Source organism: Camellia sinensis, chromosome 5 (assembly GCF_055761805.1).
Source record: "Camellia sinensis isolate YWXY chromosome 5, ASM5576180v1, whole genome shotgun sequence".
NCBI classification, from domain to species: Eukaryota; Viridiplantae; Streptophyta; class Magnoliopsida; order Ericales; family Theaceae; genus Camellia; species Camellia sinensis.
The window spans coordinates 180,333,701-180,352,229 of record NC_138965.1 but is presented as its reverse complement, the minus strand read 5'-3'; the positions used below and the strand labels follow the sequence as shown (position 1 = coordinate 180,352,229).

At 36.6% G+C, this 18,529-nt stretch overlaps 1 protein-coding gene across 2 annotated transcripts; it reads right to left on the bottom strand.

The window, feature by feature from the left end:
• Positions 1 to 987: 987 nt before the first annotated feature.
• Positions 988 to 13,413, bottom strand: LOC114288248 (putative caffeoyl-CoA O-methyltransferase At1g67980). 2 transcript variants are annotated; one of them, XM_082870574.1, is made up of 5 exons: positions 12,998 to 13,413; positions 4,215 to 4,300; positions 3,488 to 3,632; positions 1,659 to 1,790; positions 988 to 1,406 (listed from the first exon to the last, which is right to left on the bottom strand). In XM_082870574.1, the coding sequence occupies exons 1-5, from the start codon at positions 13,049 to 13,051 to the stop codon at positions 1,113 to 1,115; spliced, it is 711 nt and encodes a 236-aa protein (XP_082726700.1). In that variant the 5' UTR covers positions 13,052 to 13,413; the 3' UTR covers positions 988 to 1,112. The 2 variants fall into 2 exon arrangements, with proteins under 2 accessions (XP_082726700.1, XP_082726701.1); XM_082870575.1 differs by lacking the exon at positions 1,659 to 1,790 and having other exon boundaries at positions 12,998 to 13,396.
• Between the last annotated feature and the right edge of the window lie 5,116 nt (positions 13,414 to 18,529).

Below are 18,529 nucleotides of genomic sequence, written 5' to 3'. Positions count from 1 at the left end.
AAATGAGAGGGGTTAACAGGAGAAACTTGAAAACATTTAAGACAAAAGCAGCCAGCAGGAAACTAGATGGATGGAGGGTTTGAGACCCGACTGGGTTGAAAGGTCAGTTTTTTAGCAGATGTCGCACCCGAAAGGAAATTGCTCGCAGATATGTATATGATATATGTTGCTTTTACCTTTTTAAATGGTGAAACTGCTGGGAATAGGAGCAGATTAGAGAGCCTTCTTTGGTACTCAGCTTATAAGTTTGCTTATTGGCTTAAAATAAGTCCACAAATAAACTAGTGCTTTAGAAAGTTAGTTAGTTTGGCATATTTTTGACTTTTGCAATGATTTTTGGCTTTAAAAAGTTGGTTTTTGACAAGAAAAAGAGTAGCCAAATGGGCTCTGGCATTTAAGCTGAAAGAGTACCCAACAACTTGAATTTATGTTAATTCTCAAAACAAATTAGCCCGTTGGCATACAAAACTAATAAAAATGGAAAATTCAAACAAGATATGGAAATAACTAATTTAGACTCCTTAACAAGTGAATTCACCCAAAATCCAATTGGGTCCACTTCGAAGCGATGGATTTTGATTGAATCCAAAGATCACTTGAATCATTTGCTCTTCAAAGACAAAAAATAGTAGGCTTCTTTGCATGTTGCTCGATTCAGACTGGGAGGAAAACTCCACAATATTTAGAGTATGTTCAAACAATTCATCAATAATTTAACTACCAAAATGTTTGGTGAAAATTCCGTCAAAGTCAGCTCTGTGGTGCATTATTTTTTGTTACATCCACAAATATTTTTTTTTTCAAATTTTAAGATCTAAGCACACCTTCAAGAAGAGAGTTTGAAGGTTCAAACCAATCCACAAGTGGTACCACGAAATGCATTACAAATAAATGACATCAGCCGCAAAAGTGGAGTCTCAAATACTTTTGCGACTACAAGGTTGCCATTGCCATTTTTTCAACACAAAAAGCATAGAGAACTTCAGATACGAATAAGATAACAATATTATAAACGGATCATCCTTGAAAATAAACGACTTGAAATCCATGGTAACATGATTATTATTACAAATTTAGTCAAGCTCATATGATATGATACGATACGATTTGATCTAGAGTATGCGTCTGCACAGTGTGACACCATCACCAATGGAAATCTGAGCGATTTCGACTCGGGGGTCAGAGGCTAAGCGCTTGTTGAGTTCAATTATGGGCTTTTGGTTGGCACGGAAACGCTCGGGAACTTCTTCTTCCTTGCTTACAACTGAACCACGCCACAGAGTGTTATCATACGCAATAACTCCTCCTACTTTCACCAGTTTTATTGCTTGCTCGTGATAGTTAATGGAGTTGGGCTTATCAGCATCCACAAACACAAAATCAAACTCCATTTTCAACTTACCCTCCTGCCACATATACACAATTCATATAATTAGTTCCCAAGTTAAAGAACCGGGGCGTCCTATATAAGCATGTCAGTTAGAGATTTACAGAAATTGGCACAAAAAATGTGATTGACAATGCTGGCAAAGAATGGCAGATCAAATTAGGAAAATGTTTTACACTCCCAAATAGTAAATTTAACAGTGTAAAATAATTAATTGTGTAATTGTACTGGTCAATGCAATAAAAAATCGGCTTTAAAATTAAAAACTCACATCGCTCAACATTTCATTAAGAATAGAAGTGGCATCTGATTCTATGAAATTGATCTTGTGCTCCACACCAGCCTTCTGAATGCATGGCAGTCCAACTTCAAATGCTTCTCGATTTGGATCTATTGCTACTATCTATTGAAAAATTAAAAAAATAATAATAATGAAAACAAAAAGACTGACTTAGATTTTGTCTATATTGGAATCTTAACATCATTTTATGAGGGAACAAGAAAAACATTAATTCTAGTAATTAGAATCTTTGTCAGCTTGTCATGGTTAAATCCGAGTAGAACTTAGTCTCTCATATTGAGCAAGTACTTGTCCTAGTTACCTCATTACTGAACTCATTCCCCAACCAAAAAAAAAAAAAAAAGTACTTGTTTTGGAGATAAGACCATGACCATGAGATTAGACTATGTATCTTGATCAATCTTGTAATCATATTTGGATATAAAATGCATCTTAGGATTGATAGTTCCGCTGAATTTTATATCCCTCATTTTGGGAATTATTGAGTCCCATTGAGAAGGATACAAAATGACCGAGTAAGGAATCCAAATTATGAGTTTAAAAGACCAAAATATCCTCAAACATGGTCATTACATTATGTAATCAATGTCTTAAGGATTTCAAACAAAAATAGAATAGGTTACATAATTCCTTCCTATTGCAGGAACATTCCAAATGTGGAATAAGATATTTAATTCCAAAAAATTGGTAATTCCAGAATTATTAGTTTCAAAACTAATGATCCCATGTAATCTAAGTCATCTTTTGTAACTTGGCTAAAAATTTAGTTTAGGAAAATGCCCGAGGCCTCGAATTTGCCTCGAATCCCTTTTTTTTTTTTTTTCTTTTCTTTTAATTTAAGACAGTTAGTTAGTTTTTTTTTTTTTTTTCTCTTTTCTTTTGGCAAGGGTAATTTATGTATAGGGATGTGCTAAAAAATTAAACATTCTGCAAGTGAGTTGGATTAGACTGATTGAATGATAAAATTGACTGATTAATTTTTAAAATTTTATTTTATTTTGATTGGATGATAAAATTGACTGATTAATTTTTAAAATTTTATTTTATTTTATTTATTGGGCTGTGTTTGATTAGATGATAAAATTGACTAATTAATTTTTAAAATTTTATTTTATTTAATTTATTGGGCTGTGTTATTTTATTTTTTATTTTTAAAAGGTAGTCATATGTAAGGGTGTGCCAAAAAATTAGACATTTCACACCAACTCATCGTACAAAATTATATGGAATTAATAAATTTTAACCAACAGTGATCAATCAATTAGGTTGGACTGGTTGAGTGATAAAATTGACTGATCAATTTGTTAATTTCATATAATTTTATACGATGAATTGGTACGAAATATTTAATTTTTTTGGTACATTCCTACACAACCACCCAAAAAAACAAAATAAATAATAAAAATAACACACAAAGTCAAAAAAAAAAAAGAAAAAAAAAAAGCACTTTCGAGGCAAATTCGAGACCTCGAATTCGAGGCCTCTATCACGACTGTTTAGTTTATTGACTAAAAATAGACCCACAAAAAAGTAAATGCAAACAAAAACAAGAACAAAAACAAAAAAGTTTGAAACAAACATGGGCACAAGTATTCCATTCTGCTCACAAGAAAGGGGCATGAAAGGTTAAGATAATTTTAATATTTTACGTGGTTATGATAATAACTCCACCATGCCATTTTCAGATGAAAGGCATGGATGACAACTTGTTGATTTAAAAATGTTAAAAAGTAAATTTTTAACAAACTCTTTCGGGCTTGATTTAAATTTGATTACAATTTAAAGAGGGAGTTACAAACCTGGCCATCATGAGGTAAAGCAAGGGCAGTGGTAAGAAGAGAATAGCCAGTGAAAACACCAATCTCCAATGTCTTCTTGGCATTCATTAATTTCAAAAGCATAGACAAGAACATTCCCTCATCAGGGGGCACACTCATCTCCGCTCTACAATTCAAATTGCAATTTTGCTTTACTTTTTTTTTTTTTAATGTTTCATTGGCCACTACACGGAATCAAGACCATTCAAAAGTAGTAGTGCTTTGTGGCCAAAACTTGTAGTAACAAGTTAACTGGGCCGATTAAAAAAGAAAAAGAAAAAATCATTTTCAGTCCATCATTTAAACTCTATAGTACTATCCAGGCTTGTGGAGATCATCACAGATTTCATTACGATGACCCGAACAATTCATTTTATAGAGTTCTTCGTGTAAATCATTCACAAAAAAATAAAACAAAAAAGAAAAGTCGATTTAATAAATGCGATAAATTGAATAGGTTACGATTATCAAATTGACTTAATTTTTTTTGTGAATGATACACACAAAGGACTTTACAAAATGAACGGTATGAATTATCGAAACAAAACCCGTGGTTGGCTCCATAGATCCGGACAACACCCTCTAGTCCATGATTTTGACTAGATAAAAGCTAGGTCCAATAATTTAATTATAAAAATATATTTCAGGTTGCTTAAAATGATGTTTGAGTTTATTAATATTGTCAACCATATGTGAGCAAGTCCCTAACCTGTCGCCGTATTTCTTGAATGTTGCATCTCTTAGCCTCTTGAGCTGCTCATGTTCTCTTGGGTATGCACTGGTATCCAAGATGTACTACTTAACCAAAATTGAATCAATAAGCAAAATGATTGATATAAATCCATAAAATGGTGTTGCCCATATCTAAAACAAGTTTTTTTTTGATGAACAAATAAAAACTTTATTGATGAGAATCAATGTACATAGTATACTAAGACAAACATCAATCAACTGGGGGGACAAGTGCACAAAGTATCAAAGCAAAAACTCAACAATATATGAAAAAGGAAAACATATTGTTTGGCAGTAAGAGTGTATATATTGTTTGCTTCGGTCAGGTTTTAGAAAGAATTTGGGACCAAATTTTTCTCTACATTTGTATTTAGCAATAATCAAAACATACCATTCATCATTGTAAACCACACCAAACCGTTATGCATTGTGGCAGTTTGGTCACATTTTGAAATTTCATGTTTTTAATGATCAATCAGTTAACAATATAATGAAAATACAAAGTTATAAACTCAGTTTTCCTGTTCAAAATATTGGCACCATTTGATTATCTCATTTAGACGAATCAAAGGTATACTTTACACAATAATGCTACAATGGTCAAATTTGTTTAAATGAGCTAAAACAGGTGCTCAAGACTATTTAAGCTACACCCTGGGTCCTATGAAGTTGGTGATGTAACATTCTTCATCCAATTTTGGACTAACATTAATTGTTGGATTAAATTGAGAAAACTTACGAAGGTAAGTAGGAAAAAAACTTTACAGGCCAAAATTGAAAAACCCTAAAACATAAGGGGGCAGAGTGTATTTACCCTAATTTCTGCCGCATGCCTTTTTTCATCCAATTTTGGTCAGATATTGATCATTGAAGAAAATTAGAAACGTTAAGGATCAAATTGGAAAACAATTAAGGGACAAAGTGAAAAATGGCTGAAATTTAAGGGAGTCAAAATGTAATTTACCCTATCAATAATGCTACAATTACCACATTTATATACAATAGAGTGCTTTTCATCTCATGTGTTAGCATTGTGTTAATAACAGATATGAAAACTGGGGCCATATAATACGTTGATGATCTATGGATAACAAAATATTTTATGGTGTGCAAATTTGACCATCGTAGCATTTTATCCTATATGAAACAGAGCCTAATGTCCGGGGTATACTCTAAGTTTGTTTAGTTTAAATAAATTGTTTATTACTCTTTTTCCTCTTTTCTTTTTCCTTTATTCTTATTATTTATTTGTTAATTTTTTAAGATTTTATGTTGGATAGTTTGTTGTAGATCTGTTTATAATTATTTGATAAAAATAGATTAAATAATCAAGATGCAAAAATAAAAAATTGCATAAGGAGCGTTTTTAAATTTTGTTTAAAGATTGTCAAATTATCACTGAAATATTTTACGAAATTTGATAATAAAAAATGTTTTGATTGATTGATTGGACTGCAACCCCATCCACTGCTTTTCAACAATCAATATTTTTTAATTATAAATTATTTTGATTGATTGGACTGGGATTGTCTAATTGAGAAAAGGAAAATGAGTGAGAGCACTAATTAGTGCTATCACTAATGATGTGGCAGTGGGCCCCACCAAGAATGATTTGATGTTTTGGCCTTGGTGTTGTATTTTTTTTCTTTTTTTATTGAGTGTCATATCATTAGTGGTCTTTTTAGAGCTCCAAAATTAGTGGTCTCTATCATTGTTGTTGAGAAAATTGTGAAAAAACTCATATTCCTTCATTTGCCTCAATTACTCAACATAAACTTGGGAGTTCTATTCTTTCTATCAATTATTATACTATTGGAGTATCACGTGACAGTATCTCAAGACCAACCAATAACTTCTCAACTCTCGGTCTATTTCTGTCCACTTTTGGTTATCAATCAATTATTGCTCCGATTTTTTTTAAATTTTTTTTATGCACAATTAATTATTTTGTTATTGTTAAATTTGGAAAATAAATTATTTGTATGAAAAAAATCAAATCCAACCATTTCATTTGGTCACAATTCTATCTTAAGAAAAAAAAAGTGATACTATACACAATTTTATTTTTTATTTTATTTTTTCGTTGAGTTTGACTTTTATCAAATTGTCATCTCAACTTGAGAGAGCATTTAAATTTTTAATTCTATTTTGTAATCGATTTCGGTGATTCGAATTGTTTACTTTTTAAAAATCATTGAATAGAATATTCATATAAAAAATTATAATAATTTGACATTAGTAACTATATATTACAATCATATTTTTTTTAATAAAAAAAAATAGATAACAAATATAATTTCAATAATAGTCATTCATTTTTTTTATAACAGTGTCTATTCTCAATTTCAAATATAATAGCATCTAAGAAATAAGATTATATTTAGTATTTTATTATAAAAAAAATAGTATCTATTCTCAATTTCATAAAAAAAAAAACAAACATGATTATGTGAATATCAATGTTTAATTCAATCAATTATATGAATTATTTGCTCCATAAACTAAGTCAAATAATTTGAATCATTAAAATGACTATGCATGGAGGGGTACTTCATGTAGGGCATGGGAACATTGATAACTGATTATCTAAAAGAAGAAAAGAAAAAAAGAGAGAGAGAGAAAAGAATGAAGAAGTAGACCTTGGTCGAATTCGGATCTTATAGAGTGAATTTTATTAAAATAATTTTATAGTTACTTTTTGAACGATTGAAATTTAATTTTATAAAAATTAACGGTATAATAGTTTTTTTTTTTTTTTTGAATGAATGGTATAATAGTGTTCAATATATTTGGTTTCAGTTTTCTGAAAATTGAATTTTTTGTTTTTTGTTTTTTGTATTTTTTTATTTTTAGTGAATATTTTTAAAATTTTTCACAATTTTTTTACTTTTTTAGATGCATGTATCTAAATAGTAAAATATTTGTGAAAAAATATTTTAAAAAATTAATAAATACATAAAAATATGAAAAATGTACTGAATTTTCATATATTTTTTTTTTGTATTTTTTGGTATTTAGTGTATTTTTTTAAAAAAAAATCACAAATATTATACTTTTTAAGTGTATTTATATTAGGTGTGTCTAAAAAATTTTTAAAAAAAATTGCTTAAAATATTAAAAAATTCATTGAAAACATTAAAATACAAAAAATAAAAAAAATAAAATCTTTTAAAAATTATTTTCTGAAAATCAGAAGCAAACAAAGTGATTGATATTTACCTTTTAAAAAAAAATATGAACCATACGAAAAGTCACTCTAAAAAATCCTCTGGTCGAAGTATCATAACTAGATCCTCTAGTACAATTAATGGAGTGAAAGGAAGATTTGTCACAAAAAACAACAAAAAAAAGAAGAAAGGTGTCTGAGAGAGGGAGAAAGAGAAGAAAACATCCATATGCATGTATGAGATGAAAGGAGAGGAGAAAGGCTGAACAGACAATAGAGACTTTTAATTTGCTGGTGAACTACTTTTAATTCAACCAGAGAATGTGCCTAAGAACACGTTATCATAGATATTGTAAGTTTAGTTTGAGAGAGAAGCTAGAGAGCAATGAATGAGAGAAGCTAGAGAGCAAAATGGTTTCTGTCTATTATGTGTTGTTATTTTACAAGAGAAATGAACTCTCTCTTTATAGAGAGAGGAAATGTACATTGGATACCAAAGGATGATTGGTAATCACCGAAAGAATAAAGTGAAAAGAGAAAGCATCTATATCTAAACAATTAGCAATATTATATTAACAGCCCCCCGCAAACTCAAGGAGGGAAAGCATCTACCAAGTTGAGTTTGGAAACAAGATCATTAAAGCGGCCAGGAGGATGAGCCTTAGTGAAGATATCAGCGGGTTGGTCGACTGAAGCAATAGGAAGAAGATGAACAGTTCCACAAGTAACATGCTGGCGAATGAAATGACAATCAATCTCAATATGTTTGGTGCGATCATGAAAAACATCATTGTGAGCAATCTGAATAGCACTCCGATTGTCACAGTAGAGAGGGGTAGGAGTAGATGAAGAAACTCCCATATCAGCAAGGAGCCAGCGAAGCCAGAGAAGTTCCTGAGTAGTATCAGCAAGAGCTCGGTATTCAGCTTCGGTGCTAGAGCGGGCAGTGAGAGATTGTTTTTTGCTACGCCAAGCAAGAAGAGAATCCCCTAAGAAGAAGCAGAATCCCGTGGTGGAGCGTCGATCCGTAGAATCCCCAGCCCAATCAGCATCGGAAAAGGCACGTAGGTCAAGAGAGGAAGAAGCCGAGAAGTGAAGACCATGGAACAGAGTGCCTTTGAGGTAGCGAAGGATGCGGAGTAGAGCAGTATAGTGGGGAGTGCGAGGAGCCGACATGTACTGACTGACAATGTGAACAGCATAGGCAATGTCAGGACGAGTGACTGTGAGATAGACAAGACTGCCGACGAGCTGGCGATAAAGAGTAGCATCAGAGAGAAGAGTGCCATCAAGAGGAGTGAGACGAATCTGAGGATCAATCGGAGTAGAGGCAGTTTTGCAATCAGTAAGACCAGCACGAGCCAGAAGATCGGATGCATATTTGGCCTGGGACAGATAGGAACCAGTAGAATCATGCGATACTTCAAGGCCTAAGAAGTAGTTAAGAGTACCAAGGTCCTTCATCTCAAATTGTTGGTGGAGAAATTGTTTGAGGTGGAGAATACCAGCTGTATCATTACCAGTGATAATCATATCATCCACATACAGAAGAAGAAGAGTAGTACCATTAGAAGTAGTCCGTATAAAGAGAGCAGAGTCATAGGGACTAGAGGTGAATCCGAAGGCAAGAATGGTAGAACTGAACGTAGCAAACCAAGCACGAGGTGCTTGCTTGAGACCATAGAGAGCACGCTGTAGTTTGCAAACCTGATGAGGTGGAAAAGTGGACCCAGGTGGAGGTTGCATGTAGACCTCCTCAAGGAGATGACCATTGAGGAAAGCATTTTTGACATCCATCTGAAAGAGCCCCCAGTGGCGAGCAGTAGCAACAGCAAGTAAACTGCGAACAGATGTAAGCCGAGCAACAGGAGAGAATGTCTCCTCATAATCAATGCCATATTCTTGGTTGAAGCCCTTGGCAACAAGACGAGCTTTGTAGCGTTCAATAGAGCCATCAGAATGTGTTTTGATTTTGTAAACCCATTTGCAGCCAATTGCAGTCTTGCCAGGAGGAAGATCAACAAGATCCCAAGTATGAGCTTTATCCAAGGCATGGAGTTCATCAGTCATAGCTTGCTGCCAAAGAGGATTAGTACAAGCCTCACGATAGGAGGTAGGTTCATAAGTAGAGAAGGCAGCAGATCCAACAATATAATCACGAAGATGGATAGGAGGTTGAGTTACCCGGCGTGGTCGACCCGGAGGAGGATCGGTGAGAGGAAGAGCCGGTGGAGAAGGAGGTGTGGTGGCAAGAGGTAGACCTTCAGGTAGAGCAGGCTGGACAGGATCAGGGGTGAGCAAGGGCGTCTCGATGGAGGAGGAACCTGTATCAAAATCAGCAGAGAAAAGATCGATGGAAGGATTAGTAAATAGTGCAATAGTGGAAAGTCCGGGTAAGTGAAAAGAGGATAGCGAGGAAAACATTTGGTGTTCCCAGAAAACGACATGGCGGGAGATACGAAGACGTTTAGAGAGAGGATCCCAACAGCGGAAGCCTTTATGTTCAATGCCATACCCAAGAAAACAACAAAGACGAGAGCGAGGTTCAAGCTTGGTGTGTTCATGGGATTGAAGTAGAACAAAGCAGGCAGAGCCAAAAACCCGGAGATTGGCGTACGGAGGGGGAGTGCCATGCAGACGTTCAAAGGGAGTTTGATTATGGATGACAGGTGTAGGAGCACAGTTGATAGTGTAAACAGCAGTGAGGGCAGCTTCTCCCCAAAAGTTTTCAGGGCAGGAAGAAGAGAGAAGGAGAGCGCGAGTAGTGTCAAGAATATGCCTATGTTTCCGTTCAGCGCGGCCATTTTGCTGGGATGTGCCAGCACAGGAACGATGAGGCAATGTACCATGATGCTGAAGAAAGGAAAGAAAATCTGAATCCCGATATTCCATAGCATTGTCAGAGCGAAAATTTTTGATGGTTTTGGAGAATTGGGTGTGGACCATTTGTGCAAAACGATAATAAATGTGTTTCAATTCAGACCTATGTTTCATGAGAAAAAGCCAAGTAAACCGGGAAAAATCATCAATAAAAACAACAAAATAGCGGGATCCCCCCATAGTAGTAGTAGGTGAGGGTCCCCAAATGTCCGAATGTATAAGATCAAAAGGTGCAAGAGAAACAGAAGTACTTTTATTAAATGATAAAGCAGGTTGTTTGGCAAGTTGACAGGGTATACAATCGAAATTATCGGGAATTACATGACCCAACTGTCCACTAGAAACCAAAGACCTTAAGCGATTAACAGAAATATGCCCTAAGCGACAATGCCAAAGATGAAAGGGAGATAATGAGGAAGGAGATGTAGGTGCAGCAATTTGAGGAGAGGCAGGAACATGAAGGTGAATGAGTTCATAGAGACGTCCATGCTTACGGCCGATCCCAATAGTCTGCCCTGTCTGAGGGTCCTGTACCAAACAATTAGTAGCAGAAAATGTGACAGTTAGACCAAGTTCACATAATTGACCAATGGAAATAAGGTTTAAGGTAAGAGCAGGGATATGATAAACGTGAGGTATGGATAAAGAAGAGGTGGAAACAGTACCAACATGACGAACAGACATGAGAGAACCATCAGCAGTATGTATTGAGGGAATATGAGGAGAGGAAGATAAGGAAGAAAAAATAGTAGAACTAGAGGTCATATGATTACAACAGGCAGAGTCAAAATACCAAGAAGAGTTACCTGGAATGACAGACAAAGCAGTAGGAGGAGGTGTACCAGATGGGGAGAGAAGCTGTTTGAGCATGGCCTCTACATCTGTTGGAGAAAAGCGAGGGGTAGATGGAGTAGGTGACTCAGAGAACCCGGCAGAGGTGGCAGTGTCAGTGGGATGAGACTGATTCCCGGAAGCAGCAGCAGCAGTGTGATGAGACTGATTGCCGGAACGGTGAAAGTTTCCCCGGGAAGAGCCACCGCGAGAGGAGTGGCTATTGGAGGATGAGCGAGAGGGATTGCGAAAACAATCCTGTTGCAGATGACCAGGACCAAGTTTGTTGCAGTAGCGGCAGGATCTGACGGGGCAATGGACCAGGAGATGGGTTGAAGGAAGGCCCCGATTCTGACAGTAGAGGCAAGCAGTAGTCCGCTGGGGAAATGATGGCCGGGACGGAGGAGTGGCAAGAACAGAGTCCACATGATGAGTTTGAAGAGTACCGAGACGAGTCTCCTCGGATAGCAACTCAGAAATTGCTTGTTCAAGAGTGGGCAATGGATGGCGATGAAGCAGAGAGGCACGTACGGGCTCAAAGGATGAGGTAAGAGCCATGAGAAATTGCACCAACCTTTGCTGGTTGCGATGGATAGTAAATAAAACGGCATCTTCGGGGTCATGCCATGCTGGTTCGGAAAGAGCAAGCTGATCCCAAACAGAGTACATTTGAGAAAGGAAGTCATTAATGGACTGAGTGGATTCTTGGCGCATGCGGTGAAGTTGGTTCTGAAGTTGATATTGATGGGCAAGACCAGTAGTCTGGTATCGTTCTTTCAAAAACTCCCAGATGTCTTTCGCAGGAGTAGTTACAGAGTCAAGCTGAAAGCGGCCAAATTGAAGACTGATAGAGGTAATAGAGGTATTACGAAACCAGGTAATGATTTGGTAATTCTTACTGTCCCATTCCTCAAGTCGGTCTTCATATGTAGCAGTATGAACAGGAGTTTCAGTAGTGGCACTGTCTTTTACTGGTTTAGCCACATCCCCGGTGACAATTCGCCAGAGCTTCTTGCCTTTGAGGAAAGAGGACATAGCTTGGGCCCACAGAACATAGTTTGAACCATTTAAAATGACAGAAATGGGATGGGAGGCATCATGACGATCCATAATACTAGTTGAGTAGGGTTAAAGTAATAGAAATAGATCCGTAGGAGCAAAATTAGGTAAAACAGAGTGTACCAGTGAGTCCGGAAGGTCGAAAATAGCAAGGAAAGGTATGCTGGACAGAGATGATGTCAGCAATGATGTCAGTGGCGCACGTTAGCAGAGTGCAGGGAGGAGCACGTTAGCAGGAAGGCAACGGCGCACGTTAGCAGACAGGCGCAGGCGCGGCTCACGGTAGCTGGTTTGGCGCACGCGGGTGCACACTAGCAAAGCGGCGCACGGTACGCGTACGGTAGCAGGCGCGGCGTATGGGAGCCGCGGACGTGTGGGCGCGTGTGGGCGCGTGGCGGAAGTGAGCGACAGGAGTTGGCGCGTGTGGGCGCGTGTGAGAGTGGTGGCGGTCGTGTTGACGCGCAGAGGCTAAGGGTGGCGCGTGTGGGCGCGTGTTGGCTTTTCTGAGAACGGGCTTGGTGCCGTTGGACTCAGGAGAAAATTTCGCACAGGTTGATGTGCTCTGATACCATGTAAGTTTAGTTTGAGAGAGAAGCTAGAGAGCAATGAATGAGAGAAGCTAGAGAGCAAAATGGTTTCTGTCTATTATGTGTTGTTATTTTACAAGAGAAATGAACTCTCTCTTTATAGAGAGAGGAAATGTACATTGGATACCAAAGGATGATTGGTAATCACCGAAAGAATAAAGTGAAAAGAGAAAGCATCTATATCTAAACAATTAGCAATATTATATTAACAGATATGTTGGCAACAAAAGGGCTTACCTTTTGAAGAGCCTCACTTTTCAGTATGGTCTTTAAAACAATATTATCCGCCATGGCTTTACCTGCAAACCCAAACCTTTTAATGTTTTCTCAGATGAGACTAAACAACTCTCTCTCTCTCTCTCTCTCTCTCTGCGTATGTGTGTATATATATAGCCAAGTGTTTGAGGGTGTAAGGTATATATCATATGCACTTGTATAAGTTTTTGTAAATATGCATAAGTTACCTTTCATAAATTTTTATAAATATATATTAATTGTGATTTTTAAAATTTTTATAAGTTAACTTACGTATTATTGTGAAAATGTATACGATTTTATAAGATATTTACGTATATTTATAAGAATTTATATTAATACATATGATATATAATTTCACACTTAAAAATTGCCCATATACAAGGGCAGAGGCAGTGTATGCCTAGGAGGGGCACGTGCCCACCCTCAAGTTTTGATAATTATATTGGTACTTTTATATATATAGATTATATAATATATATTTTTTATAAAATTATAATAACCCTTTTCAAATTATAATAGTCCATCTATTATTATAAAAAAAAATTTCTAATTACAATGAACCTACTAAAATAAGTCTTGCTATTGTACACCACCAAAAAAGGTGTACCATATACTAGTTATTACTTTATGGTGTCGATATTATAAATTTTCATAACCAAATTATTTTCATTTATAACTAAAATGACTACTATATAAATTATAACCAAACAACACATCTTCAATTATAACAAAAAGAAAAAAAAAGAAATTTTTTTTTACAATAAGTCATAACTAATATCAAAATGAATCATTATGAATCATTACTTGATATATAATCAAAGACCTCTTCAATCATTACCAAAATAACAACCACAACAAGTTATAACTAAATTATATTCAACAATATACTATGTCATAACTAAAGACGACAAAGATCATAACTGCGACATATGATAGGCGTTTTTTTTTTTTTTTTTTTGCGATGTGTTTTTATAGAATTTCTCTACTAAAATATGTCATTTTTATCTGAACTTATCTTTTTTTAAAAAACAATTTTTCAATCCACCTACTCCACGATATTTGTATAAAATTTAATCTCAAATTCTTTAATTTAAAATTCACATCTATCCAAATAAACTCTTAATGTTTACATTTAGTAATATCTCATTATTGTTTATTATGAAGAAACAACAAAATCAATATTGTTATTAATTTATACTCCTCTTTCATTAAATTTCTAACTTTGCCACTGCCCATATATATATATATATATAGAAAGAGAAGCTAGTGTGTTATGAAATCGTAGCAAATGAGAAAAGGAAGACATAAAATAAGAAGAAAAACAAAAATTGAAACAGTTGTCTGATAAACTTGCCATAAATAACAGCCCACCCAGCTTCACTTTTTTAGTTCACATCATAAAAGGAAAACGAGTTAGATTTCTTTTGCGAATTAGGATGCTCTACTTGCACTCTCTTCTTGCCTTTTTATTTGTAATGGTGGAAATGCACTCTAGGATGATCCAACAACCTAGATTTGGTAAAATTTTTTATAAAAAAAAAAATGTTTTTTTTTTTTTTAAGATAGGTAGATTTTGACCGTTGGATCATCCTAAGGTGCATTTTCACCATTTTAAGTAAAGAGGTAAGGAGAGAGTGCAAGTAGAGAATCTGAACTCTTCTTTTGGTTTATAATTTGGACCAGAGGTTGTTATTTATGTTGGTAAAGATTATCACCGGTCTTATTTTAGTGATTCGAATAATTTTTAAATTTTTTTATGTATTTTATCCACACAAAAAGTTAGCTTATTCAATTCATTATTTGGGCAACAAACGCAAAATATTAAATATGTTATAATTATCGAATTGATTTAATTTTTTTACGAGCAATATATATGCTGAATCTTACTAAATAAAATACTTGAGTTATTAAAATAAGACTGGTGTGTGTGTCAATTTCCGACCACACTGCCAAACTAGTATTCAGCTGTAGAATACCGGCAAAATAGATTGCCTGAACGACCTGTCACAGAAAAGAAGAGATTTCGGCGGTGGTTCGTCCACCCGGGGGCACTCCGACGATCAAGTCAGTTATCTCTCAAAGATAACAAAAGTGCTTAACTTACTATTCAGAATATAAAAAACATACCTTAGACCCATGAGGGTGCCTCTCTTTTATAGCCAACACAAACCTAATCCCAATAGAAGCCTAGCTTCAATGGATTTAGGATTACTGTTAATCTTGGACTCCCAATAGGATTGGGATAAACTCTCTAAGGGTCTTATCTTTACCCAAACTGAAGTCCTCTCCCAATCTAGGACTCTTATCTCTTATTCGTTTATCCCGGATTCTGGTATTTTCGCAGATAACCTCGGCCTAGCCGAGATTACCTCGGCATCATGTCCAGGACACGTGGCACCTCGGCTGACACTTCAGTGCCACCTTGGCCACGTGTTGTCACTCTAAAAAATTATGTCCCCACAACTGCCCCTAGGTTCTATTACCTCGGCATCCTGAGGTGATGGAACCTATATCATTTCTTTCACTTAGCACGTCGGCTAATCTCGCTTGATCCTTTATTACTGAGGTCATTATTTGTTGGCTCGACAAGACCAAGACATGTAATCTGCTTTTATCAATGCTTCAGAACCAAACTTTGGTTTATTTAGCCGAGATCATCCTCCTAGCCGAGGTTTTTAAATCAAGAACTCCAAGAGTTTCAATATGCGTATGAGTTATCACGCACGGTATTTCAACCGTTTTTGCCATGCGTTTCTTCCCCATCAAACCGTACCTGACATGCGAAATCAAGTCGCGTCACTTTTGCGTGTGCCGTCTGACAAGCACGTCGTCCAAGGCACATTCAATACTATTTTGCCATCTTCTTCGTGTTTTCACAAAAATCCTTTCCCTCTTTCCGTCTTTTCACTTTACATCTTTGATTTTGCACAATGTTTAGCTCTTTGTTTGGCCGATGTGCCTCTTTACAATCTAAACAAGTATTTTTCAATATCAGGCCGAAGTGCCTTTTCTCCTTATCTGAATGCATTCTCTACTTTCTTCTTTCAATGTGATTGTAAGTTTGTATGCTTTCTTTTACTTGTCTTTTATAATTCCATACTTAGAATATTTTGCATGTCTTCAAAGTACACCTTGACTGTGTAATCTTCTCGAGGTGTAACACCTCGGTTAGACCCACTAATTGTTTATCTCGGCCTCAGCTTTAACACTTAAAAACATTGTAAAGAATATTTTCACAAGTGCTATATAAAACCAGCCACTTTGCTTCAAGTCTTGACAACATGGTAATTTCGGCAAGTACATAAGTACTTCTTTCAATACAACCTTGGCTTAACTTGTAAATTTTTCTCAAAAATTTCAACAAGTGTTAAACCAATCACAACCTTGGCTTTACTTCAACTTGTAAATTTTTCTTAAAATTTCAACAAGTGTTAAACATGACCTTGGTTTAACTTCTACTTGTAAATTTTTCTTAAAATTTCAACAAGTGTTTAAACCAATCTTAGCTTGTAAATTCCAACTCCAAAGCATCATTCTCCAGCCCTCTGCCCCTTAGTGTGAACTTAAGTTCCACTTGGATTCTTATTAAGCATGTGACTCTGACCTTGTCGCCAAGGTTAGATTCAAACAAAGACTGGCCGAGGTTATCAACCTTGGTCTCTTTGTTAATCTGATTGACATGTACTTTATTCCAATCTGTGTCTGACTCTGCCGATATGACAAGTCCAAGTTAATCCAACTTAGTTCAACTCTATTATATGCAAGTATAATTCTACTCTGCCATATAATAAGTCTAAGTTATTCGTCATGTTTCAATCAGAAGCATCGCCAACTTAGTTCAACTCTATCATATGCAAGTAGGAACTTTGCCATATAATAAGTCTAAGTTATTCGTCATGTTTCAATCAGAAACATCGCTAACTTAGTTCAACTTTATTATATACAAGTAGAAACTCTGCCATATAATAAGTCTAAGTTATTCGACTTGTTTCGACGCCCTTGTCCCCGGTGTGTCTTCCTCAGCTCTTGCGTACTTCTCAATTCTAGCCATCAGTTCCTCCATATTTTTTGGTAGTGTCTTTGCCAATGATTTTCGAAGCAAACAATCATCTTTCAAGTCGTTCTTAAAAGACACGACCTCCACCTCTTGGTTCTACCCTGGTATTCGGTTGAACACCTCATAATATCTCTTGGCATAGGCCCTAAGGCTTCATCCTCGCTGATTCTCAGAGCCATCAGGGAGTCCGCCCTCAACGGCTGTAGTTTGTTTGTCACAAACCTGAAAACAAACATCTTGGCAAGGCCCTTCCAGGTTTTCACAGTTCCTTTCGGCAACTTGTGAACCAGTCCGATGCAATTTCCCCCAAGGACGAGGGGAACACCTTGCAAAGCAACGGCTCGCTCCTGGTGTACAATGCCATCAAGTTCAGGTACAAACCGATGTGAAAGTTGGGGTCCGACTTACCGTCGTATATCTGGAATCTTGACATGTGGAACCTCTTTGGGGCTTCGAATCTGTCCAATTCTACCGAGAACGGCGTTCTCGGCTTGACCGAGGAAGTTACCTCGACATCTTGTCACTTCCTCTGTAGGTAATCCCTCAAATCCTCCTTGGTCTGTCCAGGAGCTCGGCTATCTTTTGACTTCAGCCTTTTCGGTGCACTGCTTCCAGTGTTATTGTGAGTCCTTTTGGACTTCCCTCCATTGGTCGTGCCGAAACAGAGTTCCTTCCCTTGAACATCCCGATGTTCTTTGGTGCAGTCTTCTTTGGTTCGACATGTCTTCTGGGATTCTCTTCTCGTTGATTCTCCATGTCCGACATCCCATGAAGGCCAGTGAGAATGTCCCTTGGTTCTGTCGTGCTGAGGGACTGTAGGAACTGTTTTCTGTCCCCCTTTCTGGGCACTTTTCTAGGCCGCTGGAATCGGCGTATCTTGTAACGGGAATGGTGGCTGCATCATGAAATTGACGATCGTTTGTAGGTCCGCCAATTTGTTTGCCATTCCCTTCATTTCGTCGTCCCTCCGCAGGCATCTTTCTTTCCACACCTGAAGGTCGTCCTCGTTATAATACCCGTTTCGGTCTGATTTCTTTACTGCGTCGCCCTCTTGGCCGACGTCATTTTCTCTGTGATTCTTATCACAAGTCTCTTTGTTGCAGTTGTCTTCTTCGACGTCAAGGTCAATATGTTTCCACTCCCAGTAGGAGTGTCGTCCCCAACCTTCTCTTTCTGTCCGTCGTTGGCCATCTATTCTCCTTTCTTTTCCACAGACGGCGCCAAATTATGTGTGTCAATTTCTGACCACACTGCCAAACTAGTATTCAGCTGTAGAACACCGGCAGAATAGATTGCCCGAACGACCTGTCACAGAAAAGAAGAGATTTCGGCGATGGTTCGTCCACCTGGGGGCGCTCCGACGATCAAATCAGTTATCTTTCAAAGATAACAAAAGTGCTTAACTCACTATTCAGAATATAAAAAACATACCTTAGACCCACGAGGGTGCCTCT